Here is a 26,463-nt window from a genome sequence, read left to right as displayed (position 1 = left end):
AGGTACGAATAGAGTCCCCTCCCCCTTACCGCGATACATACTTTGTGAACGGCCCCATTCCATCTGGAAAATATAGTTTATCACGAGACCACGTCTTATTGTCATTGCCGATCTATACGAGCTACTATTTCAACGAACACAAGCCACAGCCATGAGATAGGTACGAATAGAGTCCCCTCCCCCTTACCGCGATACATACTTTGTGAACGGCCCCATTCCATCTGGAAAATATAGTTTATCACGAGACCACGTCTTATTGTCATTGCCGATCTATACGAGCTACTATTTCAACGAACACAAGCCACAGCCATGAGCTAGGTACGAATAGAGTCCCCTCCCCCTTACCGCGATACATACTTTGTGAACGGCCCCATTCCATCTGGAAAATATAGTTTATCACGAGACCACGTCTTATTGTCATTGCCGATCTATACGAGCTACTATTTCAACGAACACAAGCCACAGCCATGAGCTAGGTACGAATAGAGTCCCCTCCCCCTTACCGCGATACATACTTTGTGAACGGCCCCATTCCATCTGGAAAATATAGTTTATCACGAGACCACGTCTTATTGTCATTGCCGATCTATACGAGCTACTATTTCAACGAACACAAGCCACAGCCATGAGATAGGTACGAATAGAGTCCCCTCCCCCTTACCGCGATACATACTTTGTGAACGGCCCCATTCCATCTGGAAAATATAGTTTATCACGAGACCACGTCTTATTGTCATTGCCGATCTATACGAGCTACTATTTCAACGAACACAAGCCACAGCCATGAGCTAGGTACGAATAGAGTCCCCTCCCCCTTACCGCGATACATACTTTGTGAACGGCCCCATTCCATCTGGAAAATATAGTTTATCACGAGACCACGTCTTATTGTCATTGCCGATCTATACGAGCTACTATTTCAACGAACACAAGCCACAGCCATGAGCTAGGTACGAATAGAGTCCCCTCCCCCTTACCGCGATACATACTTTGTGAACGGCCCCATTCCATCTGGAAAATATAGTTTATCACGAGACCACGTCTTATTGTCATTGCCGATCTATACGAGCTACTATTTCAACGAACACAAGCCACAGCCATGAGCTAGGTACGAATAGAGTCCCCTCCCCCTTACCGCGATACATACTTTGTGAACGGCCCCATTCCATCTGGAAAATATAGTTTATCACGAGACCACGTCTTATTGTCATTGCCGATCTATACGAGCTACTATTTCAACGAACACAAGCCACAGCCATGAGCTAGGTACGAATAGAGTCCCCTCCCCCTTACCGCGATACATACTTTGTGAACGGCCCCATTCCATCTGGAAAATATAGTTTATCACGAGACCACGTCTTATTGTCATTGCCGATCTATACGAGCTACTATTTCAACGAACACAAGCCACAGCCATGAGCTAGGTACGAATAGAGTCCCCTCCCCCTTACCGCGATACATACTTTGTGAACGGCCCCATTCCATCTGGAAAATATAGTTTATCACGAGACCACGTCTTATTGTCATTGCCGATCTATACGAGCTACTATTTCAACGAACACAAGCCACAGCCATGAGATAGGTACGAATAGAGTCCCCTCCCCGTTACCGCGATACATACTTTGTGAACGGCCCCATTCCATCTGGAAAATATAGTTTATCACGAGACCACGTCTTATTGTCATTGCCGATCTATACGAGCTACTATTTCAACGAACACAAGCCACAGCCATGAGATAGGTACGAATAGAGTCCCCTCCCCCTTACCGCGATACATACTTTGTGAACGGCCCCATTCCATCTGGAAAATATAGTTTATCACGAGACCACGTCTTATTGTCATTGCCGATCTATACGAGCTACTATTTCAACGAACACAAGCCACAGCCATGAGCTAGGTACGAATAGAGTCCCCTCCCCCTTACCGCGATACATACTTTGTGAACGGCCCCATTCCATCTGGAAAATATAGTTTATCACGAGACCACGTCTTATTGTCATTGCCGATCTATACGAGCTACTATTTCAACGAACACAAGCCACAGCCATGAGATAGGTACGAATAGAGTCCCCTCCCCCTTACCGCGATACATACTTTGTGAACGGCCCCATTCCATCTGGAAAATATAGTTTATCACGAGACCACGTCTTATTGTCATTGCCGATCTATACGAGCTACTATTTCAACGAACACAAGCCACAGCCATGAGCTAGGTACGAATAGAGTCCCCTCCCCCTTACCGCGATACATACTTTGTGAACGGCCCCATTCCATCTGGAAAATATAGTTTATCACGAGACCACGTCTTATTGTCATTGCCGATCTATACGAGCTACTATTTCAACGAACACAAGCCACAGCCATGAGCTAGGTACGAATAGAGTCCCCTCCCCCTTACCGCGATACATACTTTGTGAACGGCCCCATTCCATCTGGAAAATATAGTTTATCACGAGACCACGTCTTATTGTCATTGCCGATCTATACGAGCTACTATTTCAACGAACACAAGCCACAGCCATGAGCTAGGTACGAATAGAGTCCCCTCCCCCTTACCGCGATACATACTTTGTGAACGGCCCCATTCCATCTGGAAAATATAGTTTATCACGAGACCACGTCTTATTGTCATTGCCGATCTATACGAGCTACTATTTCAACGAACACAAGCCACAGCCATGAGCTAGGTACGAATAGAGTCCCCTCCCCCTTACCGCGATACATACTTTGTGAACGGCCCCATTCCATCTGGAAAATATAGTTTATCACGAGACCACGTCTTATTGTCATTGCCGATCTATACGAGCTACTATTTCAACGAACACAAGCCACAGCCATGAGATAGGTACGAATAGAGTCCCCTCCCCCTTACCGCTGGCTGGCCACGGTCGGTAAGGAGCCTTCACCGCCAAATAAATGGATCACTTGAAAAATAATTACCGCGAAATTAATTTATGAAGATCGTAGTAAACGGAGTACGCAGAGTCCCTGAGATTAGGCGTAGTACACGGTGTACTCGGATTACGCTGATATTATGTACTCATTAAGGGAAGAGTGTACACCGATTACGTGGTTACTCGGTGTATGTGACATTACGAGGAGTACGCCCAGATTACAAAAATTTACCTGAGATTACGCGGATTACATATACTACCCGAGATTACGCGGATTACATATACTACCCGAGATTACGCAGAGTATACGTTGCAAGCGGGTTACACCGATATTACGTACTCATTAGTGATTAGGCTGAGTGACCAGCGAATTATCTGCCACCTCAGTCCACAAACACATTTTTAATACCCCGGGGCGTATAACATTTTGTAACGCTACTTAGAAAAAACCTCCCCTTTTCCGACTCACATAATTTGAGCCAGGAAATTAATTCAATTCCGCTTTATTTCCAAAGTGTAAATGAAGTAAACATTTTTGTTTAGGAGAAAATGAAGGCATTAAAATGAAGGCATCCAAGAGAGATTTGTCTATTTGATGACCCGCTATAGACAGTGGCCCGTTTAAAGTCTCTAGTCAGGGCAGAAGCGTGTCTAAAAGGTTCCGATAGGGTCATTTTGAGAAATGGAGCTACTCCGCCAAACTCAATTAAATTTGGGGGTCCCCCGTGTCCTCGAGCTCCACAAACACCACGTCGGATGGGGTGGTCCCTTACTTCTCCTCTCTGCCTTAATTCGCGTCTGGTCCAACTCGGCGTTAAAACATTTGAGTCACTGGCCGACACCGGGAGCCCTCGATTCGATATAAAAGCGAGGACCCCTGACTCATAGCCTGAGAATACGGAGCGGGCCAAAAGCGAGAGAGTAGAAACCACTGATTCACGGCGCGTGTCAGGCCGTCCGCCTTGTGGCTTCAGCGAGGAAGCCAACCGAGACTATAAAATCAGCGCGTCCTCCGCGTAGGCAGTAACAGACGCGGGCCCATACACCTCCCACTTCCATCGACTTTTTCGCACTCGCGTAACGAGCTTTAGCTTCCTTACTTCCGCTTATTTTTACTTAAACCCCGCGTGCTCCTATAGATAACTTGACGATAAAGCACCGCTGTCCCTCCTCTAGTCTGCAAATTATGTTTACCAGAAGAAAATAGTGTTTACTTTAGCCTACTACGTTTCTAAGAAGGACAAAGCTAAAGAGCTGTTCTTCACGAAAAACGAGTAAGCATTCATACCCTCAAAAGCAGTTGCTAGTTGCTGGACTTCTAAGCCAAAGTATAAGAATTATTTATCTAAATTTAAAAATTACTGCAGATTTAGAGGATTTAAAAGTACCGATGTATTCGCGACCCAAAGCTATCGCTACACCCTCTTTTGGTAGCCGACGAAAACTAGATAGGTATAGCGTATTAGCGGTTAAGTATTAGATTTCTACTATGCACTGTTAAAAAAATTCGTTCAGAAGACGTTCAACTTAGAAGAGTCTGTTCAAAAATGAACGATAGCGTTCTAAAGGTATGTAACAGAGAACGGTGTGTTCAAGATATTTTATTTCGTTCAAATAAGAACGAATGCTCTTTCGCCCTCTGGAGGAAGGTTTGTAAACTACACAATAGAATAGATTCGTTCCAATAGCTAGGAGATCGTTCTCTTTAAAACAGGTTTTACATACAATCCTATATAGATTTCTTTGTATTGGTTTCATGTACATGTACTAACATATAAGAGTGACACTTTCAAAGTATGACCAAAAGTAACAAATAAGTGTGACACTATTTTGCGGAAAACGTCGTAAGGCCAAAAGTAACAAATAAGTGTAACACTTCCATATAACATCCATAAAGTAATAAATGAGTGGTTTAAAATGCGCTTTGTTATAGGTAGTTTTTTTCGTACATTATTATGTTGTTTTAAGTTAGTGTACTGGTTGATTAAACTATTACTCGTAGTAATTTATTTACAGGGTGAGTTAGAACATGTTGTAATGAAGTTGTTTTTGTAGTTGTATGTACAGTGTGTTTGGAAATTTACCGAAGATTCAATTTCATTGTTGGACTCAAATGGCGTTGGGTCAGAAACTACCCCACCTATTGAAAAAAAACTTCACGCAAATAACGATATAAATAACCTCCGTGTCCTAACGAAGTGGAAAACGAAAAAGGGTTGTGAAAGCTCCGAATTTATAGGACACCGATTTTTAAGTATATTTTTATTTGATTGGCAAGGTAGACGAAATTCGTTCGGAAAAATATTTCGTAATATACTGACGTTTTCAGCATCGAAATAAATTCTAAAATCGTTTGTTTCCAGTTCTCGGCCTTTCGGCTAAGAATAGAATGTAATATCTTTTGCGCTATGAAAAGGTTTTATTTATTTTACGCATAGCACTTTCGTGGTAGATATTTTAAGCTTAATAAGATGGTTGTAGTTGAGGTTGGAACTAAATTCAAATAATCTAGTTTTAGGCCTGGTTTTCCTTTTCGGTGGGCAATGGGTTAGGTTAGGTTACTTTTATTAATTTAGCATGATGAACCGCCGGCAGGAGACATGAGCTATAATTTTGAAAGCAATAACATTATGTACTCTTTGCATTGGATAATGATAAAGCGTTCCACGGCGAACGAGAAAATAATCCACGGCGAACGACAAAGCGTTCTACCACGAACGACAAAGCGTTCTACCGCGAACGACAAAGCGTTCCGCGGCGAACGAGAAAATGATTAACGGCGAACGACAAAGCGTTCCGCGGCGAACAAGAAAATGATCCACGGCGAACGACAAAGCGTTCCACGGCGAACGAGAAAGTGATCCACGGCGAACGACAAAGCGTTCCACGGCGAATGACAAAGCGTTCTACCGCGAACGACAAAGCGTTCTACCGCGAACGACAAAGCGTTCTACCGCGAACGACACAGCGTTCCGCGGAGAACGAGAAAATGATCCACGGCAACGACAAAGCGTTCTACCGCGAACGACAAAGCGTTCCGCGGAGAACGAGAAAATGATCCACGGCAAACGACAAAGCGTTCCGCGGTCGAACGAGAAAATGATCCACGGTGAACGACAAAGCATTCTACCGCGAACGACAAAGCGTTCCGCGGTCGAACGAGAAAATTATCCACGGCAAAAGACAAAGCGTTCCGCGGTCGAACGAGAAAATGATCCACAGTGAACGACAAAGCGTTCTATCGCGAACGACAAAGCGTTCCGCGGCGAACGAGAAAATGATCCACGGCGAACGACAAAGCGTTCCGCGGTCGAACGAGAAAATTATCCACGGCGAACGACAAAGCGTTCCACGGCGAACGGCAAAGCGTTCTACCGCGAACGACAAAGCGTTCCGCGGAGAACGAGAAAATGATCCACGGCAAACGACAAAGCGTTCTACCGCGAACGACAAAGCGTTCCGCGGTCGAACGAGAAAATTATCCACGGCAAACGACAAAGCGTTCCGCGGTCGAACGAGAAAATGATCCACGGTGAACGACAAAGCGTTCTACCGCGAACGACAAAGCGTTCCGCGGTCGAACGAGAAAATTATCCACGGCAAACGACAAAGCGTTCCGCGGTCGAACGAGAAAATTATCCACGGCAAACGACAAAGCGTTCCGCGGTCGAACGAGAAAATGATCCACGGTGAACGACAAAGCGTTCTATCGCGAACGACAAAGCGTTCCGCGGCGAACGAGAATATGATCCACGGCGAACGACAAAGCGTTCCGCGGCGAACGAGAAAATGATCCACGGAGAACGACAAAGCGTTCCGCGGTCGAACGAGAAAATTATCCACGGCAAACGACAAAGCGTTCCGCGGTCGAACGAGAAAATGATCCACGGCGAACGACAAAGCGTTCTACCGCGAACGACAAAGCGTTCTACCGCGAACGACAAAGCGTTCCGTGGCGAACGAGAATATGATCCACGGCGAACGACAAAGCGTTCCGCGGCGAACGAGAAAATGATCCACGGAGAACGACAAAGCGTTCCGCGGTCGAACGAGAAAATGATCCACGGCGAACGAGAAAATGATCCACGGAGAACGACAAAGCGTTCCGCGGTCGAACGAGAAAATGATCCACGGCGAACGACAAAGCGTTCCACGGTGAACGACAAAGCGTTCTACCGCGAACGACAAAGCGTTCCGCGGTCGAACGAGAAAATGATCCATGGCGAACGGGAAAATGATCCACGGCGAACGAGAAAATGATCCACGGCAAACGACAAAGTATTCTACCGCGAACGACAAAGCGTTCCGTGGTCGAACGAGAAAATGATCCATGGCGAACGAGAAAATGATCCACGGCAAACGACAAAGCATTCTATCGCGAACAACAAAGCGTTCCGTGGTCGAACGAGAAAATGATCCATGGCGAACCGGAAAATGATCCACGGCAAACGACAAAGCGTTCTACCGCGAACGACAAAGCGTTCCGCGGTCGAACGAGAAAATGATCCACGGCGAACGACAAAGTGTTCTACCGTGAACGACAAAGCGTTCCGCGGTCGAACGAGAAAATGATCCACGGCGAACGACAAAGCGTTCTACCGTGAACGACAAAGCGTTCCGCGGCGAACGAGAAAATGATCCACGGCGAACGAGAAAATGATCTACGGCGAACGAGAAAATGATCCACGGCGAACGACAAAGCGTTCTACCGCGAACGACAAAGCGTTCCGCGCGAACGAGAAAATGATCCACGGCGAACGACAAAGCGTTCCGCGGTCGAACGAGAAAATGATCCATGGCGAACGAGAAAATGATCCATGGCGAACGAGAAAATGATCCACGGCAAACGACAAAGTATTCTACCGCGAACGACAAAGCTTTCCGTGGTCGAACGAGAAAACGATCCATGGCGAACGGGAAAATGATCCACGGCAAACGACAAAGCGTTCTACCGCGAACGACAAAGCGTTCTACCGCGAACGACAAAGCGTTCCGCGGTCGAACGAGAAAATGATCCACGGCGAACGACAAAGTGTTCTACCGCGAACGACAAAGCATTCCGCGGCGAACGAGAAAATGATCCACGGCGAACGACAAAGCGTTCCGCGGAGAACGAGAAAATGATCCACGGCAAACGAGGAAATGATCCACGGCAAACGACAAAGCGTTCTACCGCGAACGACAAAGCGTTCCGCGGCGAACGAGAAAATGATCCACGGCGAACGACAAAGTGTTCTACCGTGAACGACAAAGCGTTCCGCGGCGAACGAGAAAATGATCCACGGTGAACGACAAAGCGTTCTACCGCGAACGACAAAGCGTTCCGCGCGAACGAGAAAATGATCCACGGCGAACGACAAAGCGTTCCGCGGTCGAACGAGAAAATGATCCATGGCGAACGAGAAAATGATCCATGGCGAACGAGAAAATGATCCACGGCAAACGACAAAGTATTCTACCGCGAACGACAAAGCGTTCCGTGGTCGAACGAGAAAACGATCCATGGCGAACGGGAAAATGATCCACGGCAAACGACAAAGCGTTCTACCGCGAACGACAAAGCGTTCCGCGGTCGAACGAGAAAATGATCCACGGCGAACGACAAAGTGTTCTACCGCGAACGACAAAGCATTCCGCGGCGAACGAGAAAATGATCCACGGCGAACGACAAAGCGTTCCGCGGAGAACGAGAAAATGATCCACGGCAAACGAGGAAATGATCCACGGCAAACGACAAAGCGTTCTACCGCGAACGACAAAGCGTTCCGCGGCGAACGAGAAAATGATCCACGGTGAACGACAAAGCGTTCCGCGGCGAACGACAAAGCGTTCCGCGGTCGAACGAGAAAATGATCCATGGCGAACGAGAAAATGATCCACGGCAAACGACAAAGCATTCTACCGCGAACGACAAAGCGTTCCGCGGTCGAACGAGAAAATGATCCATGGCGAACGAGAAAATGATCCACGGCAAACGACAAAGCATTCTACCGCGAACGACAAAGCGTTCCGTGGTCGAACGAGAAAATGATCCATGGCGAACGGGAAAATGATCCACGGCAAACGAGGAAATGATCCACGGCAAACGACAAAGCGTTCTACCGCGAACGACAAAGCGTTCCGCGGCGAACGAGAAAATGATCCACGGTGAACGACAAAGCGTTCCGCGGCGAACGACAAAGCGTTCCGCGGTCGAACGAGAAAATGATCCATGGCGAACGAGAAAATGATCCACGGCAAACGACAAAGCATTCTACCGCGAACGACAAAGCGTTCCGCGGTCGAACGAGAAAATGATCCATGGCGAACGAGAAAATGATCCACGGCAAACGACAAAGCATTCTACCGCGAACGACAAAGCGTTCCGTGGTCGAACGAGAAAATGATCCATGGCGAACGGGAAAATGATCCACGGCGAACGACAAAGTGTTCTACCGTGAACGACAAAGCGTTCCGCGGCGAACGAGAAAATGATCCACGGCGAACGACAAAGCGTTCCGCGGCGAACGAGAAAATGATCCACGGCGAACGACAAAGCGTTCCGCGGTCTAACGAGAAAATGATCCACGGCGAACGACAAAGCGTTCCGCGGTCGAACGAGAAAATGATCCATAGCGAACGAGAAAATGATCCATGGCGAACGAGAAAATGATCCACGGCAAACGACAAAGCATTCTACCGCGAACGACAAAGCGTTCCGTGGTCGAACGAGAAAATGATCCATGGCGAACGAGAAAATGATCCACGGCAAACGACAAAGCGTTCCGTGGTCGAACGAGAAAATGATCCATGGCGAACGGGAAAATGATCCACGGCAAACGAGAAAGCGTTCTACCGCGAACGACAAAGCGTTCCGCGCGAACGAGAAAATGATCCACGGCGAACGACAAAGTGTTCTACCGCGAACGACAAAGCGTTCCGCGGCGAACGAGAAAATGATCCACGGCGAACGACAAAGTGTTCTACCGCGAACGACAAAGCGTTCCGCGGCGAACGAGAAAATGATCCACGGCGAACGACAAAGCGTTCTACCGCGAACGACAAAGCGTTCCGCGGCGAACGAGAAAATGATCCACAGCGAACGACAAAGCGTTCTACCGCGAACGACAGAGCGTTCCGCGGCGAACCAGAAAATGATCCACGGTGAACGACAAAGCGTTCCACCGCGAACGATAAAACGTTCTAATTTGAACAAAGAAGGTTTTTACTATATAGAACATCTAAGTTCAATATTGAACCATCAACCATCGTTCTTTATCGAACGAACGGCGATTTGTTCAAATTAGAACAATTTTTTTTAACATTGTGGATGAAGTAGAAGCAAATTCAATTTTGCTTTTTACCTTCTCAGTTGAATTTTCACCGCCGATATGCTAATAACATAGGAAATATAGGACAGAAATGGAATTATAGGATTTTATGGGACCATTTCGGAATTGAAGGATTGGTTGGAACTTTCGCGGTTGGTCTAAATAATCTCTTATTAACTAAACACTTCTAAAGTCGTGAAAAATTTCATGATATTTCGGAAATTTACAAAAAATAACGATCTCCCCGAGAACGTGCATACTGAATATTACAAATTTCTAGACAGTATAGATTTTGAGAAAAATTCCTGGGACGATCAAATGTTGACACCCTGTATACGAAAAATTAAACGTCCCTCTTAGATATGAAGGTTTTTTCATGGAGAAATTGTAGGAGTAAAAGTTAAATGGAGGACACACCTGGATTATTATTTATCAAGGCAAAAACTGTCTTGAGTTTTCGACCCGCGGGTCTTTGTCTAACTAACTTGAACGAAACCAAAAATTTTTTCTTATGTATATCGTATCGTAAAAAACCTAAAAAGTTATCAATCGTTAAATAAATGTAATTTTAATTTTAACAATTGATAACTTTGTAGGTTTTTTACGGAACGATATATATAAGAAAATTGGTTTAATTCCGTTTAGTTTAACAAAGACCTGCGGGTTGAAAGCTCAAGTCAGTAATTATCTTGAGGAATAATAATCCACATGTGGCCTCCGTTGAAATTTTATTCCTGTAATTTCTCCATGGATCCTGTAAATGATTCATATCGAAGAGGGACATTAATTTGGTCTTAGGCCTATATAAGCACACCAAAATTTTCAGGTCTAAAATTTACCTACCTAGCTGCACGGCAAATCACGCGATTAAAATTCAACCCAAGGCGGGTTAGTTTTCAACCCAAGGCGGGTTAGTTTTCAACCCAAGGCGGGGTAGTTTTCAACCCAAGGCGGGGTAGTTTTCAACCCAAGGTGGGGTAGATTTCAACCGAAGGCGGGGTAGATTTCAACCCTAAGTGGGGTAGATATCAAGCTGAATTTTTAAGGTTTAATTGGTTGAGTCTAAGCAACCCAAATTTTGGGCTAGGTAAATACGGACCCAGGTTTGGGCTGAATTTTAACCCTTTTTGGGTTGAAAACAACCCAACCTTTTTAAGAGTGTAGTCTCTCCTCGGGGTCCCCTACCTTCTAAATAGAAGCGTCATCTTGGCTTCACCTTGAGCGTTTCAATATTCCTCCATTCATAAATGACGTCATGTCACGTTCCAAGTCCCCGACCCTTTGTAGCGAAAAGCGGAGCGAGGGGGAGCCTTGTCTAGCTATGGAAATAACTTGAGACAATTCATCCTATTTTACGACAGTCTTCTCTAGGTATAGGGCGGAAAATAAGAGAGGGATCCTCGAACAATTTTCACTTCACGTATTCCAACGGAGGGGTCCCCAATATTCCCTTTCATACTTCTGGTCGTCCTTCGGCGTATAGTATCAATCTTCCTGTCACCGTTGAGTCACCTTTCTTGACTCACCCACCGAGTCGCGGTCGCGAATACCGAGCTTACAACTCGCCTCGGAACCAAACCCCCTCCGACTCCGATAAAGGTATCGTAATATATATTGATCCGATTCTTAGATTTCAGCCGATTTCACGACCAAGAACACCGAGAGGCATATAAAAAAAAACATTTTGTTTCCGTAATGGACTTGGGTAATCGTACTGTACCGAATCCCCCCGCTTTTAGCCTGCAAGTATCGCCAAACTTGTCTGATTTATAGCTATTAGATGGCACCCCCTTCGAATCCCAAATGAAAGATGTTTAAAAGGTTTTATATTGCTTTTTCAAACTCTCTCTTTCCAGATTCTTCCCCTTAGTCGAATCCCCCCTCACCCGATTTTCAGAGAGGGGGACACCCGCGGAGCCATCATCCGTTTTGAGCGCCCAGGGAGTTCCACTCTTGCGCGCGCGCCATGACGTCACTTTAAATTTGAATAGCACTCGTCCGCGTTAGTTCCCTCCCCTACTTATCTACTCTTTTTCTCCAACTATACCGACAGTTTTCGTTCTATAACGTAGTTAGAATGAAAAAAAAAACCCGTTACCATCCGATATTAAATAAGCTAAATTTCGCTAAATGAGTTAAAAAAATTGATCCTCACGATATTTTTCTTTTTCTGATAAACTTCTTCCAAAAGTGGACGTTTTATTTAGTTTATAGACGTAAGTGCGAGAATGAAAAAGAATGAGATAAGGGAGAATCTTAATGATAAAAAGACGCGAAGAAAAAACCAAGGAGAAGCGGAGGAACAATCTGGCGGTTTTTGGGAATGTAGGCGTCGCTTCGGAAAGTCTAGAATAAAGAGGATTTTTGGGTGCTATCAAAACAGCCGGCGGCGTTCGAACCGAAAGCCCGCCATTCGGGGGCTCCTCTCTCCTCGAGATAGACGTTGACAGTTATTAACTCGGGAGGAACTGAAAAGAAGTGGAGGAACGAAGGAACAGCGCCAGCTGATGAACCCGCCACGGAAGACAGCCAAAAAGAACCAAATTCCAGCTAATTAATAAACATAGCTGGCGCGTCTTCCAAAAATCTTCAGAAAAGTGAGAAATTCGGGCAATGTTTATCGGCGGAATTTTCCCCGGGGGAATTTTTAAAGGGCAGAAATGAAAGTTTATCTTTCGTATTTCCAAAAATGTTTTAATATTGATCGCGTCACTTAGCGCGTCAAATATTAGTCAGTCATTAAAATCGCGAACCATTTAGCTATATTGGGCAAAAAAATTATACCTAAAGAAGGATGGTCTTTGATTATAACTTATCAACTTATCTGAAAGGGTTTTTCCGTCGTTTCGATGTAAAAAGAATTCTGGATTATAATTGAATTTTTCAACGGGGTTTTCCACTAAGAGAATTTATACTTTTGTTTTACTTTGCTGCCCCCATCAGTGAGAGGGGTGAAGAAATATTGATGTACTGGTTTTCCGCCGTCGCAAAAAACAACTTAAATGAAAAATTTTGTTTTTAGTTATTTGTACGAACAGTCATTCACATTTTCCGATATTTGGAATTTCTGTAAATATTTGCTTCCCAGTACGTAAATACATTTTGTTTTTCTTGTTATTGATATTGTGCAAAGCGAAATGAATCTTCAAGTCAGTCTCAGCCTTGGATGCTATGGGTTTTTGGTCCGTAATGCATTAATTTTTAGTTTTAGTGTTGACATTAGTGAGTTAGTGGATATAGAGAGATAAGTCGTATTGAGATAAAGTATTCTATGAAATCGAGTCAAGGAGGGTGAAGTTGTATATATTATGTTAACTCTTTTATAAGTATTAAACTAAAATACGCGTGATTATTTCTATATTGAGAGCTATTTTAGTAACTTGGCTTAAGCGTAAAGCTCGTGAGAGCCAAAAAACTTGTACCATGTTCATTTGTAGTTAAAGGTCGTGACTAAATGATACGTTTCGATTGAAATTTAAGGCTTATAATAATTTCATAATGATACCCCGTTAAAATGGGACTGGGCAACGAAATAATACTATGGCATTCTCGGCCAACTCGTTTCTCCGGATAAAAGTTGAACGAAAGGAGACGCGGAGTGAAAAAAAAAGGGAGTCAGGGTGGGAAATGTTCATTCATTCTTGTTCTCGCGCTTTGTAGGCGACAGATGTCAGTGGCATCTTTACAGGAGAGCAGCCAACGAAGGGAAGTAATCGGATTTTAGGATTACCATATTTAGCTCTCTAGAGCCTTCGCGGTAACCTTGGTAAGTAGTAGGATTTTACGAGACAAACCCAACATTTCTACGAAAAAACAAAACTTACCAAGTGAAATAAGTTCGATTCTTCGTTTAAAATTGGCATACTTCTTAAATCGACAGAGAAAGTTCAAAATTATAAATACATTTTCGTTTTCGCTTGTCAAAATTTCCCTTCTTTAACCCCGAGGAATTGCGAGTATTAATAATAATAAAATATTTAAAAAACACTTACTTGACTTTAAATTTTTCTATCAAATTTGAGGTACATTTTTCCATAACGAATATTATATTACTCCAATCCTTAAGAAGAAAAATTCAATGTGTTTTTACAAATCTAAAGAGCATTTAAGCAATTTAAAGAACTACAACAGTAAAAATTCTGGTTTTCAGTTTTATTGTACAGAACTTTTTCTACATCGAGTGTAGGCACGTAGGAATGGGTAATGTATTTACAAGTGTCAACAACTATTTTTAGACATGAATCGTTTTTCGTCTTTTTCAATCTTGTATATTACGTTTTCTTTAACGTCTTTTGTTTTTAGTTTTATTTTACCTAACTTCGTTCCGCTCGTTCAAATAATGTTCTATTTTGTTCCCTTATTACGCTAAAATTTCAAAACATAAAGGAACAAAACATTAAAACTAAAAAAAAATACCGTATTCATACGACATTTCGACTTAAAAAAAAAAGAATAAATACACCATCTAACTGTATAGGGCTTCAACGAAACACGTGTAAACAAAACAGGGAGATCATTTCATAAAATAGGATTTTTAATCCTAAGCAGTCAGAACATAAAAATAAATGTTGAGATATTTATACACGAAACCAAACCCGAATACATTCTTTACAAAACTCGAAATATTCCGAAATCGTGGAGCCTAAATATTTTCAGTCTATCACGGCCAACTATTTCGAGTCGAAAGGGATAGCCGAGTGACGGAACAGAGTTGGTCGTATTTGTTTAAATATAATATACGATACAAGAATGATAAAGTGTTGGATGATATGTGGAGTCTCAATTGTCTCTTTCCCCTTCTTTGCCGATACATTTACAAAGTATTGGACAATATCTCTGAATAGGAATATACGAATATGAAATGAAAATGTTCTTGAAAAATGAATAGACGTTTTAAAAAGGGTCCGACAAATACCTCATTTTCTTTATACATAGAATTATAAATTATAACCGGGGGGAGGATAATATATTTCTCTATACATTGTTTTTTTTTCGTTGATAGAATACCGCTTTTGAAATTCCGCGTTTTTATTCAGCGCTCAAAATAAGGCTTAGATCAAAGAATACGAAATTCTACGTATTCGTGAAATAAATAAGTTTTGAAATCCGTTCAACACGAAAACAAAAAAAAAGTTGAAAATAGCGAGTATACTGAATAAGAAACGCGGTATTTTTTAACTACCAAGTGATTAAAACGTTTCCACGGTTTAAAATGTATTAAAATTAACACATTACAGGGATTCACTTAAATTTAAATTATTGTAAAAACGACTCATTTAAATTACGGCGATTTCCGTGAGGTTAAAGGCCTAGGGTTTCTTACGCCTGTTTTCCTTTAAGTTTTCTTCCCGCCGCGCAAATATCCTGGTGGTAGGCCAACGTGTTTTGCGGTTTCCATCTAGCTTTTGCAGACGTTTCTCGAAGCTAACTGAAGTTTTCCTTTTAACTTCTACCTCGCAAATAAATATATTTTTCAAACTTTGTTACTTGCAATGATTTTTTTCTAACTAATTACGATTGTGGAAATTTACTAATCACTTTGTAGTTGTTTAAGTACTTATATTTGGAAAGTCCAAACCTATACACCTTTTATTACGCGCTTGAGAAAAATGTTTGAAGATGATTTTACTCGATTAGACAGTTTTCTTTCGGTTGTCCGCGAAATGTATTCAAATACGAAACGTCAATTTCAAAATCTCGAAATATACCCGCGCTGTTTTGTAAATCATTTAAAAACTATGTTAACTTCTAAAAACCTAAAAATATTCACGGCAGTCTTGTCCAAATTATCAACAAAAACTAATCAGAAATTCGGAATCCAACTTTGTCCGAATAATTATCAAGTTGATGATTGGAAAAAGGTATCCAATTTTACAAATATTATACGAAGGGTGGCGCTAAATAATTGTCCGATAGTTAAATTGGCCGCCATCTTGTTTTTCATATATATATATTTTTCTTCTCGTTATATATAAACACGAAATAATGATAGTTCGTCTCCTCCCCCTTTCCTTTTTTTATATAATTACAAAACGAAATCTTTCTTCTTTTGAATTCGAGACCAAAAAAGTAATTTTATTTACTGTGAGCACCTTTACTGACAGCGTTATTTTCATTTAATCTTATCTTTTTAATTATTATATTATTTTTTTATATATACTAACTTGTAAGAAGACAATATTTAGCCGTAAATTGTCTCGGCTAAGAACGTTCCGTATATATATTTTGTTAAATTATGTATTTACTTTTTTCTTCTTCTGTAGAACCACTTTTTATCGTAATAAATTGAAGGGCACTTGGTTTTATTTTTTTTCCGCGTCGTGTTCGCTAACTCCCCCCTCCGAGAAGAAATTGGAAACTCTGAATGATGAAGTAAAATGAAATTAAATATATGAATTTGGCATTAATAAAAAAACCTAAAAAACTGTCAATTTGTTTAATTTAACATTAAATGCTTGGTATTTTTGAGTGACGACACGAGTGAAATATTGAGATGTCGCTGTAATCGTGTATAAATAATCGTAGTTGAATAAATCTAATACCAAACTAAGAATTATTCACGGACACTACAGCGCAGACTTCACTGGTTTAGTATCTCTAACTGTGTCGTCAAATAATCGCCTTCGAAGGTCATTTATAGTTAGTTTTTAAAGGGCGCGGCCATTTTGACTCAGATGGTTGCAAAATGGCCGATTCCATTGATCACGTCCAAATAAAAAGGTTAATAGTTTCACCGAAATCCGGTTGAAATAAAAGAAATTCGTGGTAATTTCGGCTGATATATTTCGTGACGCGGTGTAATTACGTGGCGATCTTCTCGTCTGGCTCGCTCTCGTGCTCGCTGTCGGTGACGGGAGGGTCAAGGGCCGTGTGAATGGTCAGTTGGACGTTGCGGTTGACGCTGACGGCGGGAAAGAAGACGCCGTGAAGTCCCTCGAAGGCCACGGACGGCCCTTGCCGCTCGTCGTTGACGTAGAAGCTCAACTGGTGGCGCTCCAGGTCCAAGAGGACCCCGACCACGGAACCGCACTCGATGCCGCCGTCGCAGCGGTTCTCGTGGCCGTCCGCGTGCAAGAACCAGGAACGTTGATGGTCAATGTACATGCTCCAGCCTTTGTCATCTTTACCTGCACGAATCAAAGAGTAACGCGAATAAGCATCTCCAGTTAAAAGCATTGGTATAGGCCGGAACCACTGTAAATTTACTTCACCAAGGACGGAGAGTCTTTTTATAAGCGCCTAGAGGGACAAAACCATATTAATTAACTGCACCCAGGACACCAGAGTGCGTTTTACAGCTAATGTGCATTGGAAAAGGAACATGTTTATTAACCTCACCCTGGACACCGGAGTGCCTTCTTACGGGGGCACAATAGGACAAAACCCTGTAAATTTACTTTGCCCTGCACATAGGAGTGCCTTCTTACGGGGGCACAGTAGGACAAAACCCTGTATATTTACTTTGCCCTGCACATAGGAGTGCCTTCTTACGGGGGCACAGTAGGACAAAACCCTGTATATTTACTTTGCCCTGCACATAAGAGTGACTTCTTACGGGGATACAGTAAGACAAAACCCTGTAAATTGCCTTGGCCCTGCACATAGGAGTGCCTTCTTACGGGGGCACAGTAGGAAAAAACCCAAGTAGGACCAATTGGGAGGGAAGGCGAAAAAATAGTTTTCGATATTCTGGATACGAGGCAATAAAGGAAAGCGTTATGACTGCATATTTATCAGCTACCACGAAGCGGTAACTTCGTATATCCGCCGATCAATATTACCATAGGAAATAGATTTGAAGAAACTAAATGACGGTACGTAGGAAAAAGAAGGGGGAAAGTGATGGCTTCCAGCCCAGCGTCCAGAGCGCTTTCTTGTTCCGGCGGCGGACACTGGCGCTTTCCGAATAACTGTCGAGTTACGCGCTTATAGGCATAATGCGGATAAATTACTAGAACGAATCGACAGTTGGTCAAAAAGCGCGCTAGCTCGTCCGCCGTTACGGCGCGCGGTGTCGGGTAAGTTAGGAAATAAAAATACGGCGATGATGTCGGGATATCCGGTACTGACCTAGCATCGCGTCCTTGGAGACATCGAACCTGGCAATTCCGAAAGCAGGATCGGCGCAGTTGTCGTGCCTGTCGACGGTGACCTCCCAGTAATGGACTCCCCGGGAGAAGCCTATGTTTCCCAGGACGACCCTGTGCTCGTAGCTGTCGCAAGTCACCGTCTGGTTCTCGTTCGACAGAACTATGTCCGGGTGAGCCTTCGTCGGGTCCAGCATAAACCAGGCCACTTACAACAACAACAATAGACAAAGAAATCAAATCGAGAAGAGACAAAAAAGACACTTTGGAGATTTCGCGACTATCAACATCTTCTCTCAGTTCTTTTTTCGTTCTCGCTTTCGGAGTTTGGGTGCCGAAAGAAAAGCTTTTTACGGTTCCCGCGGGTCGTTTTTCCGCGGCGGAGGAAGAAAAGAACTTTTATCGCGCGGCTACTCGAGTAATCAGGGCCCGATGTCGAGGCCCTTACCTACGAACGTGATTTTCTATAGCCCGGCCCAGCCGATAATATACAGGGTGATTATTAACTTTCTACATTTACTCGTTTTATCTCCAAGACGTTTCCACTGGCCAGATGTCCCAATTGCGATGACCATAGTCCCCGTACGTAGATTGAAAAAGCGCCATCTAGTTTCGAGACATTCGACCTTTCTATTATTAGCCAATTCGGTTTTTTATTCGTCGTGTTATACTCTTTTCAGTGTGTTTTTAAAAGAATATAAGTCGATAATTTAAAAAAATAAAGCAATGTTGCTAAATTCGGATTGTTTTGTTTGAAATACACCGTAAATGGCACTGTGTGGCGATAGGAATGAACATTTTTCAAATATAACTAACCGTAATTTAAGAAATATTTCTTACATATATTTCCAATATTAATATATACACTTTTACTCAGATCGTAGTTCCGTTACTTATACTATATCTCTTACGTGAGAAGTATTCGTCAAGGTCGTAAAAATGAAACGTACACCTTCGTAGGCACGAGCCAGATTTCAATGAGAAGAAATATACCGGCAAACCGGGGAAACATACGCAACATCACTGTTTAAATTTACTTAACCCAATGATGTAAAATGTGAAAATTACGCCTAGTAAGGCTATTAACTTATTTATAAACCATCTTTAACCAATATAGAAATTTTAGAAAATCAACTTAATGACGTTTTAGAAAAATCAGCTGATGGAGTTTGAGCGAATAATATTATCAGTATGAGCAGAAGTTTATAATATATATCTTACGAGAGAAGTAACCATCTAGGCCTTAACACGAAACATATACCTACGCAGGTTCGACGCAGATTCCGTTGGGCACGAATTTCCCGCCAAATCGCGGGTTAAAATATAGCTAGTCTATTCGAGTCTATAGGGTGTAAAATGTAAAAATGACACTACGATGGGATATTTAACTATTAATAAACCAAATTTTAACGATGAAATAGTTAAAATAGAAACAAAATGGCTGCCAAGAGAAAACGGCCAGAAACCTTTGATCGGAACTATTTTTTCTTCCCATAACGTGTTTTGAAAAATCAACGGGATCTTGCGAAGTTACATGTTTCAGGCGAATAAAAAAAACCCAAGATAAGCACTTCTGTCGTAAGAGCTATATTATATACTTCTAAGGAGATCGATACGTCTCCCATTAATGTTTTATAAACGTCTGGAAAAATTGTTAATTCACCGTTACACGCTACAAAGTCATAACGAAGTTGTAAATATCAAAAAACATTGAATTTGAGTCCGCCAAGCGAATATTTGGAGAACCAAATATGAAAAGACTTTTAACAAGTAATAATAGGCTCGAACGAGACACAAAACGGAGCGCGATAAAAAACGAAATCGTCAAGCGAAAGAAGAGAGATCAGAATATCGATTGAAGGCCATTAAATAACGTTTAAAAGGCGGCGCTGTTCGACTGGCGTTCGCGCGTGTTCTCTCCTCTTTTTCGACGTTCAAACATATTCCTAACTTATAAATATTTTAATGAAACTATTCCCGAGCTACAGAACGTATAATATACAAGTTCTTCATCACGAGAGGAGCGACTCCCAATCGATAAAACGCGGTTTCATATACGCTTCTATAAGCGATATGGTCGAATACGCAGTTGGCCATACAAGTCACGATTTCAAATTACACGCAAATTGTAAAAGTTCCAGCCTTAACTCAAAAGTTCTTATATACGTCCAGTCTTTGGAAGAACTAGTTCCGTAACGAGGCTTAGTGTTGAAGATAGTTCTTTAATGCAGCGGGAAATATGTTTATTCCACTCTGGTTTTAATATCAAAACCCTTTGCACTGCGTGTCACTAAATAATTAGTTTTCAATCATGTAACTTGCTCTTATTATTTTAATAAATTAAACCAGTTTATCATTTATAAGAGTTCAAGTTCATCTATGCGAAGCGCTTCTGCTATAAAACTTCAACACTTACAAGGAGAGTACCCGAGGCGTTTATTGCCCATTTTGTTCAAAGTCGGACGTAATGTAGACCTATATGAGATATGAAATTTCCCAAAAGTAGACGTTGCACTATAGACGTTGTATAACCATTCGATTTGCAATAGCATCCGAAAATGTTTTGACCCCTTAAAAAAAAATCTCAATTTAAAAAAGCATGGGATTTTATCGGTTTCCTACGAAAATTAAAAAAAAAATTAAATCACGAAATGGTTAATTTGACCACATTTAGGTAAATGTAATCTAGTTTGGGTAAATTGGAACATTTTTGGGTTAAAATTGTAACACTTTATGGGTAAAATAAAACAAAAATCAGATTTTTTCCTTAAGTGGTCAAAAACATTTTCGGTTGCCATGGCAAATCGAATGGGTAGTGCAACATCTCCTTTTGGGAGATTTCATATCTCAGATATAGGTATACATTACGTCCGACTTTGAACAAAATCGGTAATAAACACCTCGGGTACTCTCCTCGTTAGTGATCTTAAGTTAACTGCGATGAGACACATATCCATTATAAGAATGATTTTACCTATCACGTTTTACGATAATTTCGAATAAAAAGACTGGTCACAGAGATTAGTGACCTCATGTTATTGAATAAACTTGTTGAACTGGTTTTTTTTTCAAACGAACATCCTCATTTACCAGACTAACTACCCCTAACAGATGACGAATTTCGAACAGATTGGTGTTAAATAGGAGTACTAGTCTACTTAGTAAATAATTTAAACGCAATTTAATAACTGCGTGAAATTAATAATTGAACAGATCGCTGCTGCCAACTTGAACGTCGACCGAACTGGTTATATATTCAACAACTTGGTCGTGAATTGGAAATGAAGAGTGAGTCGGCGTGGGTGGCAGCGGGCATTCACGCGCCAATAAAATGTCAATCAAAAGCGGAGAAGAAAGGTTTCGTGAGGGTGTCAAGTGGTATATATTTACGGACGGCGAGAAATATGAATGATACGAGAGAGAGAGAGAAACTACGGTCTGCATTAGCACTTGGCCACCATGCCCCGATCCGCGGCGCGTTCTCTAGACAGGCAGACAGATAGGAGGAGGAGACGGGAGGTTAAACAAAGGTTCAATATTCACCTTCCGCCGTCTGGAGCGCTACCGTGTCGCTGTGAGGACCCTCGCCCGTGCTGTTGAAGGCTTTGACCCTGGCGTTGTAGACGCAGTTGAAATGAAGTCCGTCCACCGTGCAGATCGTCTCCTTGCCGCAGTACACTTCCTGTATCAACATGGACCAAATAAAAGAGCTTTCAAGAAACGGATATTGGTCAACGCGGTACGCCCAATTTCGCATTCAAAGTAGTTCCCGAATTGCTTACAGGGAAACAAACATTAAGGGCGAAGCCATTTAGAGGTACGATTTTAATACTTTCATTTAAACTAGATGGCGCCAATTTAAGCCTTTGGTAGGGAAAAAATACTTCTTGATTTATCATAAAAAATCAAATACTAACAATTATTTTCAGCGATGCTTCATGCAAAAACTAATAACCAAAGTTGAAATTAGTCATGAAAAAACACAAACACGAAAACAATATATTTTTAGCGGTTTTAATGAGAGTATGAACTAGTGTTGTTAATTTTCCGGGAAAAAAAAATTGAAACAAATTACTTTTTAATGGCATTTAATTTTTTAACTTTCTATCGATATAAAATGTCTAATAACAGTAAACATACTACAAAACATTAAGTGTTAAATTGTTAATCAGCTAGGTGTAGTTTTACTTTTAGATTCGAAAATTCCGCTTTATTTAAATTTGCAAACAATATTAGACTAATTATGGAATTAAAATATTTTAAATTTTATTATTTTCGGAAAAATACGGAAAATTTTCCGACTTACACCACTCGTATGAACTAAATATAAAAATTGTCGGATAACGTGACTAGCGCCAAGTTAAATCTAGTGGCAGCCATCTGATAAGACTTCGGGTTTTTAGATATCGATTCCTCATGGTGTAACCATTTGTGAAAGGATCTTATGCCTTCTTGAATTTTTTTCCGTCTACCAGTTCCGTCTAGTCGCGTTTTTGAAGTGGACTTTTAGCGAATCAAATTGATATTTATTCACTTAATTAACTCGTTCTCTGTCGTCTTCCCAAATGGATCAACGAGTACCAAATTGGGAATAAACAATAAAGTTTATATCGGATTTTGGGGCCAAAACACGGAAGGGCTCCCTTTTTCTCGTGATTAATATTTGTCCAGCCATTTATTTGCCGAAGGAAGTGCCGCGCGTTGAAAAGAAGGCCGGTGTACCGTAGCTAGACGCGCCGGAAATAAAACTGTTCAAATAGATAAAAAAAACTGCAATATAACGAACGGCGTTGTTAAATCAAACTAGACGCCTTTTCGGCTACAGCGGTGGCCGCCGACATCCAAAATATGAAAGAGAGAAGGCGCACCTTTTTATCAATTTTTCCGCGGGATAGAATAAACAAACTGGACAGAAATCGCGAAGAGTAGCAATATGTTTCCGCTACAAAAGTTGCAAAACATAATAGGGATGTTTAACAAGATGTTAACAAGAATTAAGCTACTCGTGCTGCGTTGAGTTTGCAAGTTCACTCACCACTGGTTAAAGGAGTTTCCCATGATCCCATTCAAGTTTTTCGGTTTTCCCTTCCATAAAAACTTGTTAAGGTGAACAGTAATAGCAAAAGTGTATAATATTGTAACATAAGTGTGATACTTCCAATTCTTCACATGCAAAAGTTTCACTGACAAGACAGACTGCATTACGGGCTTCGTCACCGTTTCGCCTCACACGTAGCCTTTGACAGCGCCTCACTAAGGGGAGATTTTCCTCTTGTGATGACGTCATTCCGTAATTAGCTCTCAGTAAAATATTCTCCAAAGTGATAAACTTATGGAACAATATTATAGTCTTATGGTAATAGTAAGTGTAGGGAGTTGTTGGCTCGCGTGTTACGAAGAGCTTGCCACCACCCTCCTACGCAGTAAAACGAAGCCACATGATTTAAAGGCATTAAAAGTCACTAGATGACTTGGGCTGATTATTATTATTACTACTAACTACTGCTTTGCGCGTAGTCAACATCGTTTACCCACTTTCTGTCAGAAAAGGTTTGGACAAACTCGGTTGAGCTGGTACCCTATCACACCATAATCATAATACAAAGATTATTTCAATTCGCAAGAGGGAAACATGCAAAATAATATAATATGTATATGAATTATAAATACGAACAGGGTTGCAACTAGGAATATTTCACATTTTTCCCTGAACTTTTATAAATATTCCACTTATATCAGAAGATAAGATAAAAGAAGAATATACTTATCCTTATATTTTAGTATAAAGTTTTAAATTAAAACATTTTATAGCATCGTTTAAAAACCTTAGTTATTTAGATCACCTTCATTAAATTTTCATGATAATCTTAAATTCCCCGACTCTACTTTATCGTTATAGGTATATTTCTTAAATCCACGACTTTTCCCTCAATTCCGTTTACCCTGACCTGTGGCAACCCTGAAAAATATTTCGCTACAACAAAGTAAATGATTATTTTAAAATTAATCACGCGAAAAGACGGAAACTGGTAGTGAAAAAACCCAAGCTGATTACGGCTGAATATTTTGGTTTCTGAAATAGTAATTTCTAGATTACAAGCGAAAGTGTATTAAGGCCGCATGAGGCGTGGGGGGGGGGGGAGGGGGTCGAGGTGGTAATGAGGGGCGTCATGAAGGGCAGTGGCCGCCACCACTGACCACGCGCGGATCGGATACGAGAGAGCGTAGGGCGCTTAATTCATTAAGCGAGAGGCAAAACCGCGAGGCCCCGACTAAATGACGATCCCAATTTCGAGGTGCTGCTCTTAGCCAAATTAAAAATGGGCCAATTAAAAGGCCGGCAAGTTGAACTGCCAGCGTTACCCGGCAATGAAGTCGAAGCCAGGTCGTAGGGTCGATGGCGCGCGCCGAGATACGAAGGGCGAAAAAGTACGTATTGCCAGGTGTAGCGGAAGTGAAAGTGGAACTTACCCGGAAGGCGCCGCCATTGCCGTCGTCCAATTCCAGAACGTAGCCTTCGACGAAGCTGGACGGGTAGGGCAACCAGGCGACCGTGATGCTGTTGTTCTCGGCGCTGCATTCCTCCGGGATCATGACGGGCGCTCCGGGAGCTGTTCCGCCCAAAGAGAAGAGAGAGAGAAATTCAGTATACAATCATAAAAGGCCGGCAACAAAAAAGATGTAAGGGCCACCAACGCGCGATTCTAATAAAGTCAAGTTCTTAGCCCCGATAATGTTGGTGCCGAAGCCTTCGTTAGCTGGTGTCTATGGAGAGTCAGATAGAAACAATGTTATGTTTAGGAAGAGGTGTTGTTTTGGCTTACAGCATTAATTCGTGATGAGATCGGCTTGCTTTAGGCGCTGCCCCCCCCCCCCTCCCCAGCATCCGATCGATGGACTAATCTGTATATCGTAGTTTACTCTGGCCATGGTTAATTTGGGATGGGAGTCCGCGTCGTTGGAAGCCAGCCCAAATACGTTATGAAAAAAGGTCGAATTTTTTTGTTATCCAATTTGTTGTTGCGAATTAAGTAACGAAAGATCGAAATTAAAAAAAAAACATTAGCGTTTCCTAATACTAAAATTAGTCGTTTTTGAAACGTTAAACTAGGTTGTCCGAAAAATACAATCGTACTGGTTATAATAGAGGTTAACCCATCGCCCGAAAACGTGTAGAGCCTGCACTTCATAAAGGTTTTCTGGTGCTGGCTTAACCTTCGTTAGATTTTCATTCTTAATTTTATGACCATTTTAATAAACTAGTGTATGGGAATTTTTATCACTCGCTTCAGAAGTCCATAAAAAATGTTATTCGCTCGAAACCGGCATCTTCACAGCGACTCGATAATTTTTCAAAAGGCATTTCAGAAACACGAGTTTCTAAGACGAGTACATCTATAAAATATAATTACCTCTCCGAAGGGACTATGCCCCCTAGGAGGGCAATCAGCGTGTCTGTCTGTGGGTCTGTCTGTCTGGGCTGCGAACGCGTACGCATTTTTGGGGCAAAGTGTAATCACTGCGTTCGCAGTAAGTGATTTTAATGAAATGCTTCGACATACGATCGATGGTGCCAATTTAAGTCTTGGGCACCAAAAATTAACAGGTATATTACGTCCGCTTAAGCATTTAGTTTATGATTTGACTCAAATACCGGATATAGCGTAACATACTGCCACTACTTAAAATTGAACACAATCGATAGTTTGATATTTCAATACCCGCCCCTTCTCCACACGCGCATTGCCATTTTTGACTGATCGAGAGTTTTTTGTCATTTTTGATTTTCAGGAGGCCTGTTAAATTTTGAGCCGTGAAAATTGATTTGGCCTTGGGAAATGTCACAAATTGAAAACAGTCTCAATCATAAGAACGTACGCGTTTTGGATACATGATAAACTTCCGCTCATATTAAGCCGGGATACTTCCGTCTCGTAAGCGATATATGATAAACTTCCGCTCATATTAAGCCTTAAACTGAAAATTATCGGTTTTAAGAAATCGTAATGACGGCAATCTTGGTTGTAATGAATATTGAATTAGTAGGGCGTCTCGGGAGTGCCAGGCGTAATTCGAAGTCCTGTTAGATTTAAGAAGCCGAGCTGGCTGCGTAAGTAATAAAACGTGTTAAGCGCCATAAAAGACGTTATATGAGAGATGGCGGGTGATAA

The 26,463-nt window shown here is 41.9% G+C and overlaps 1 protein-coding gene across 2 annotated transcripts in view; it reads right to left on the bottom strand.

Annotated features, from left to right (window-relative positions):
• Window positions 1–14,354: 14,354 nt before the first annotated feature.
• Window positions 14,355–26,463, bottom strand: part of Trim9 (E3 ubiquitin-protein ligase Trim9) — a 150,073-nt gene continuing 137,964 nt past the window's right edge. The window contains exons 5-8 of one of the 2 annotated variants that reach the window (XM_090181261.1): window positions 24,764–24,903; window positions 21,836–21,974; window positions 18,276–18,500; window positions 14,355–17,332 (exon numbers count right to left, since the gene is read on the bottom strand). In XM_090181261.1, the coding sequence (XP_090037387.1) occupies window positions 17,007–17,332; window positions 18,276–18,500; window positions 21,836–21,974; window positions 24,764–24,903 (830 nt within the window). In that variant the 3' untranslated portion in view covers window positions 14,355–17,006. The remainder of the gene's footprint in view (window positions 17,333–18,275; window positions 18,501–21,835; window positions 21,975–24,763; window positions 24,904–26,463) is intronic. The other variant, XM_090181263.1, reaches the window with a different exon arrangement.

Source organism: Leiobunum rupestre, chromosome 7, assembly GCF_980474605.1.
Source record: "Leiobunum rupestre chromosome 7, qqLeiRupe1.1.hap1, whole genome shotgun sequence".
Lineage (NCBI taxonomy): Eukaryota > Metazoa > Arthropoda > Arachnida > Opiliones > Sclerosomatidae > Leiobunum > Leiobunum rupestre.
This window is presented reverse-complemented; position numbering and strand designations above follow the sequence as displayed.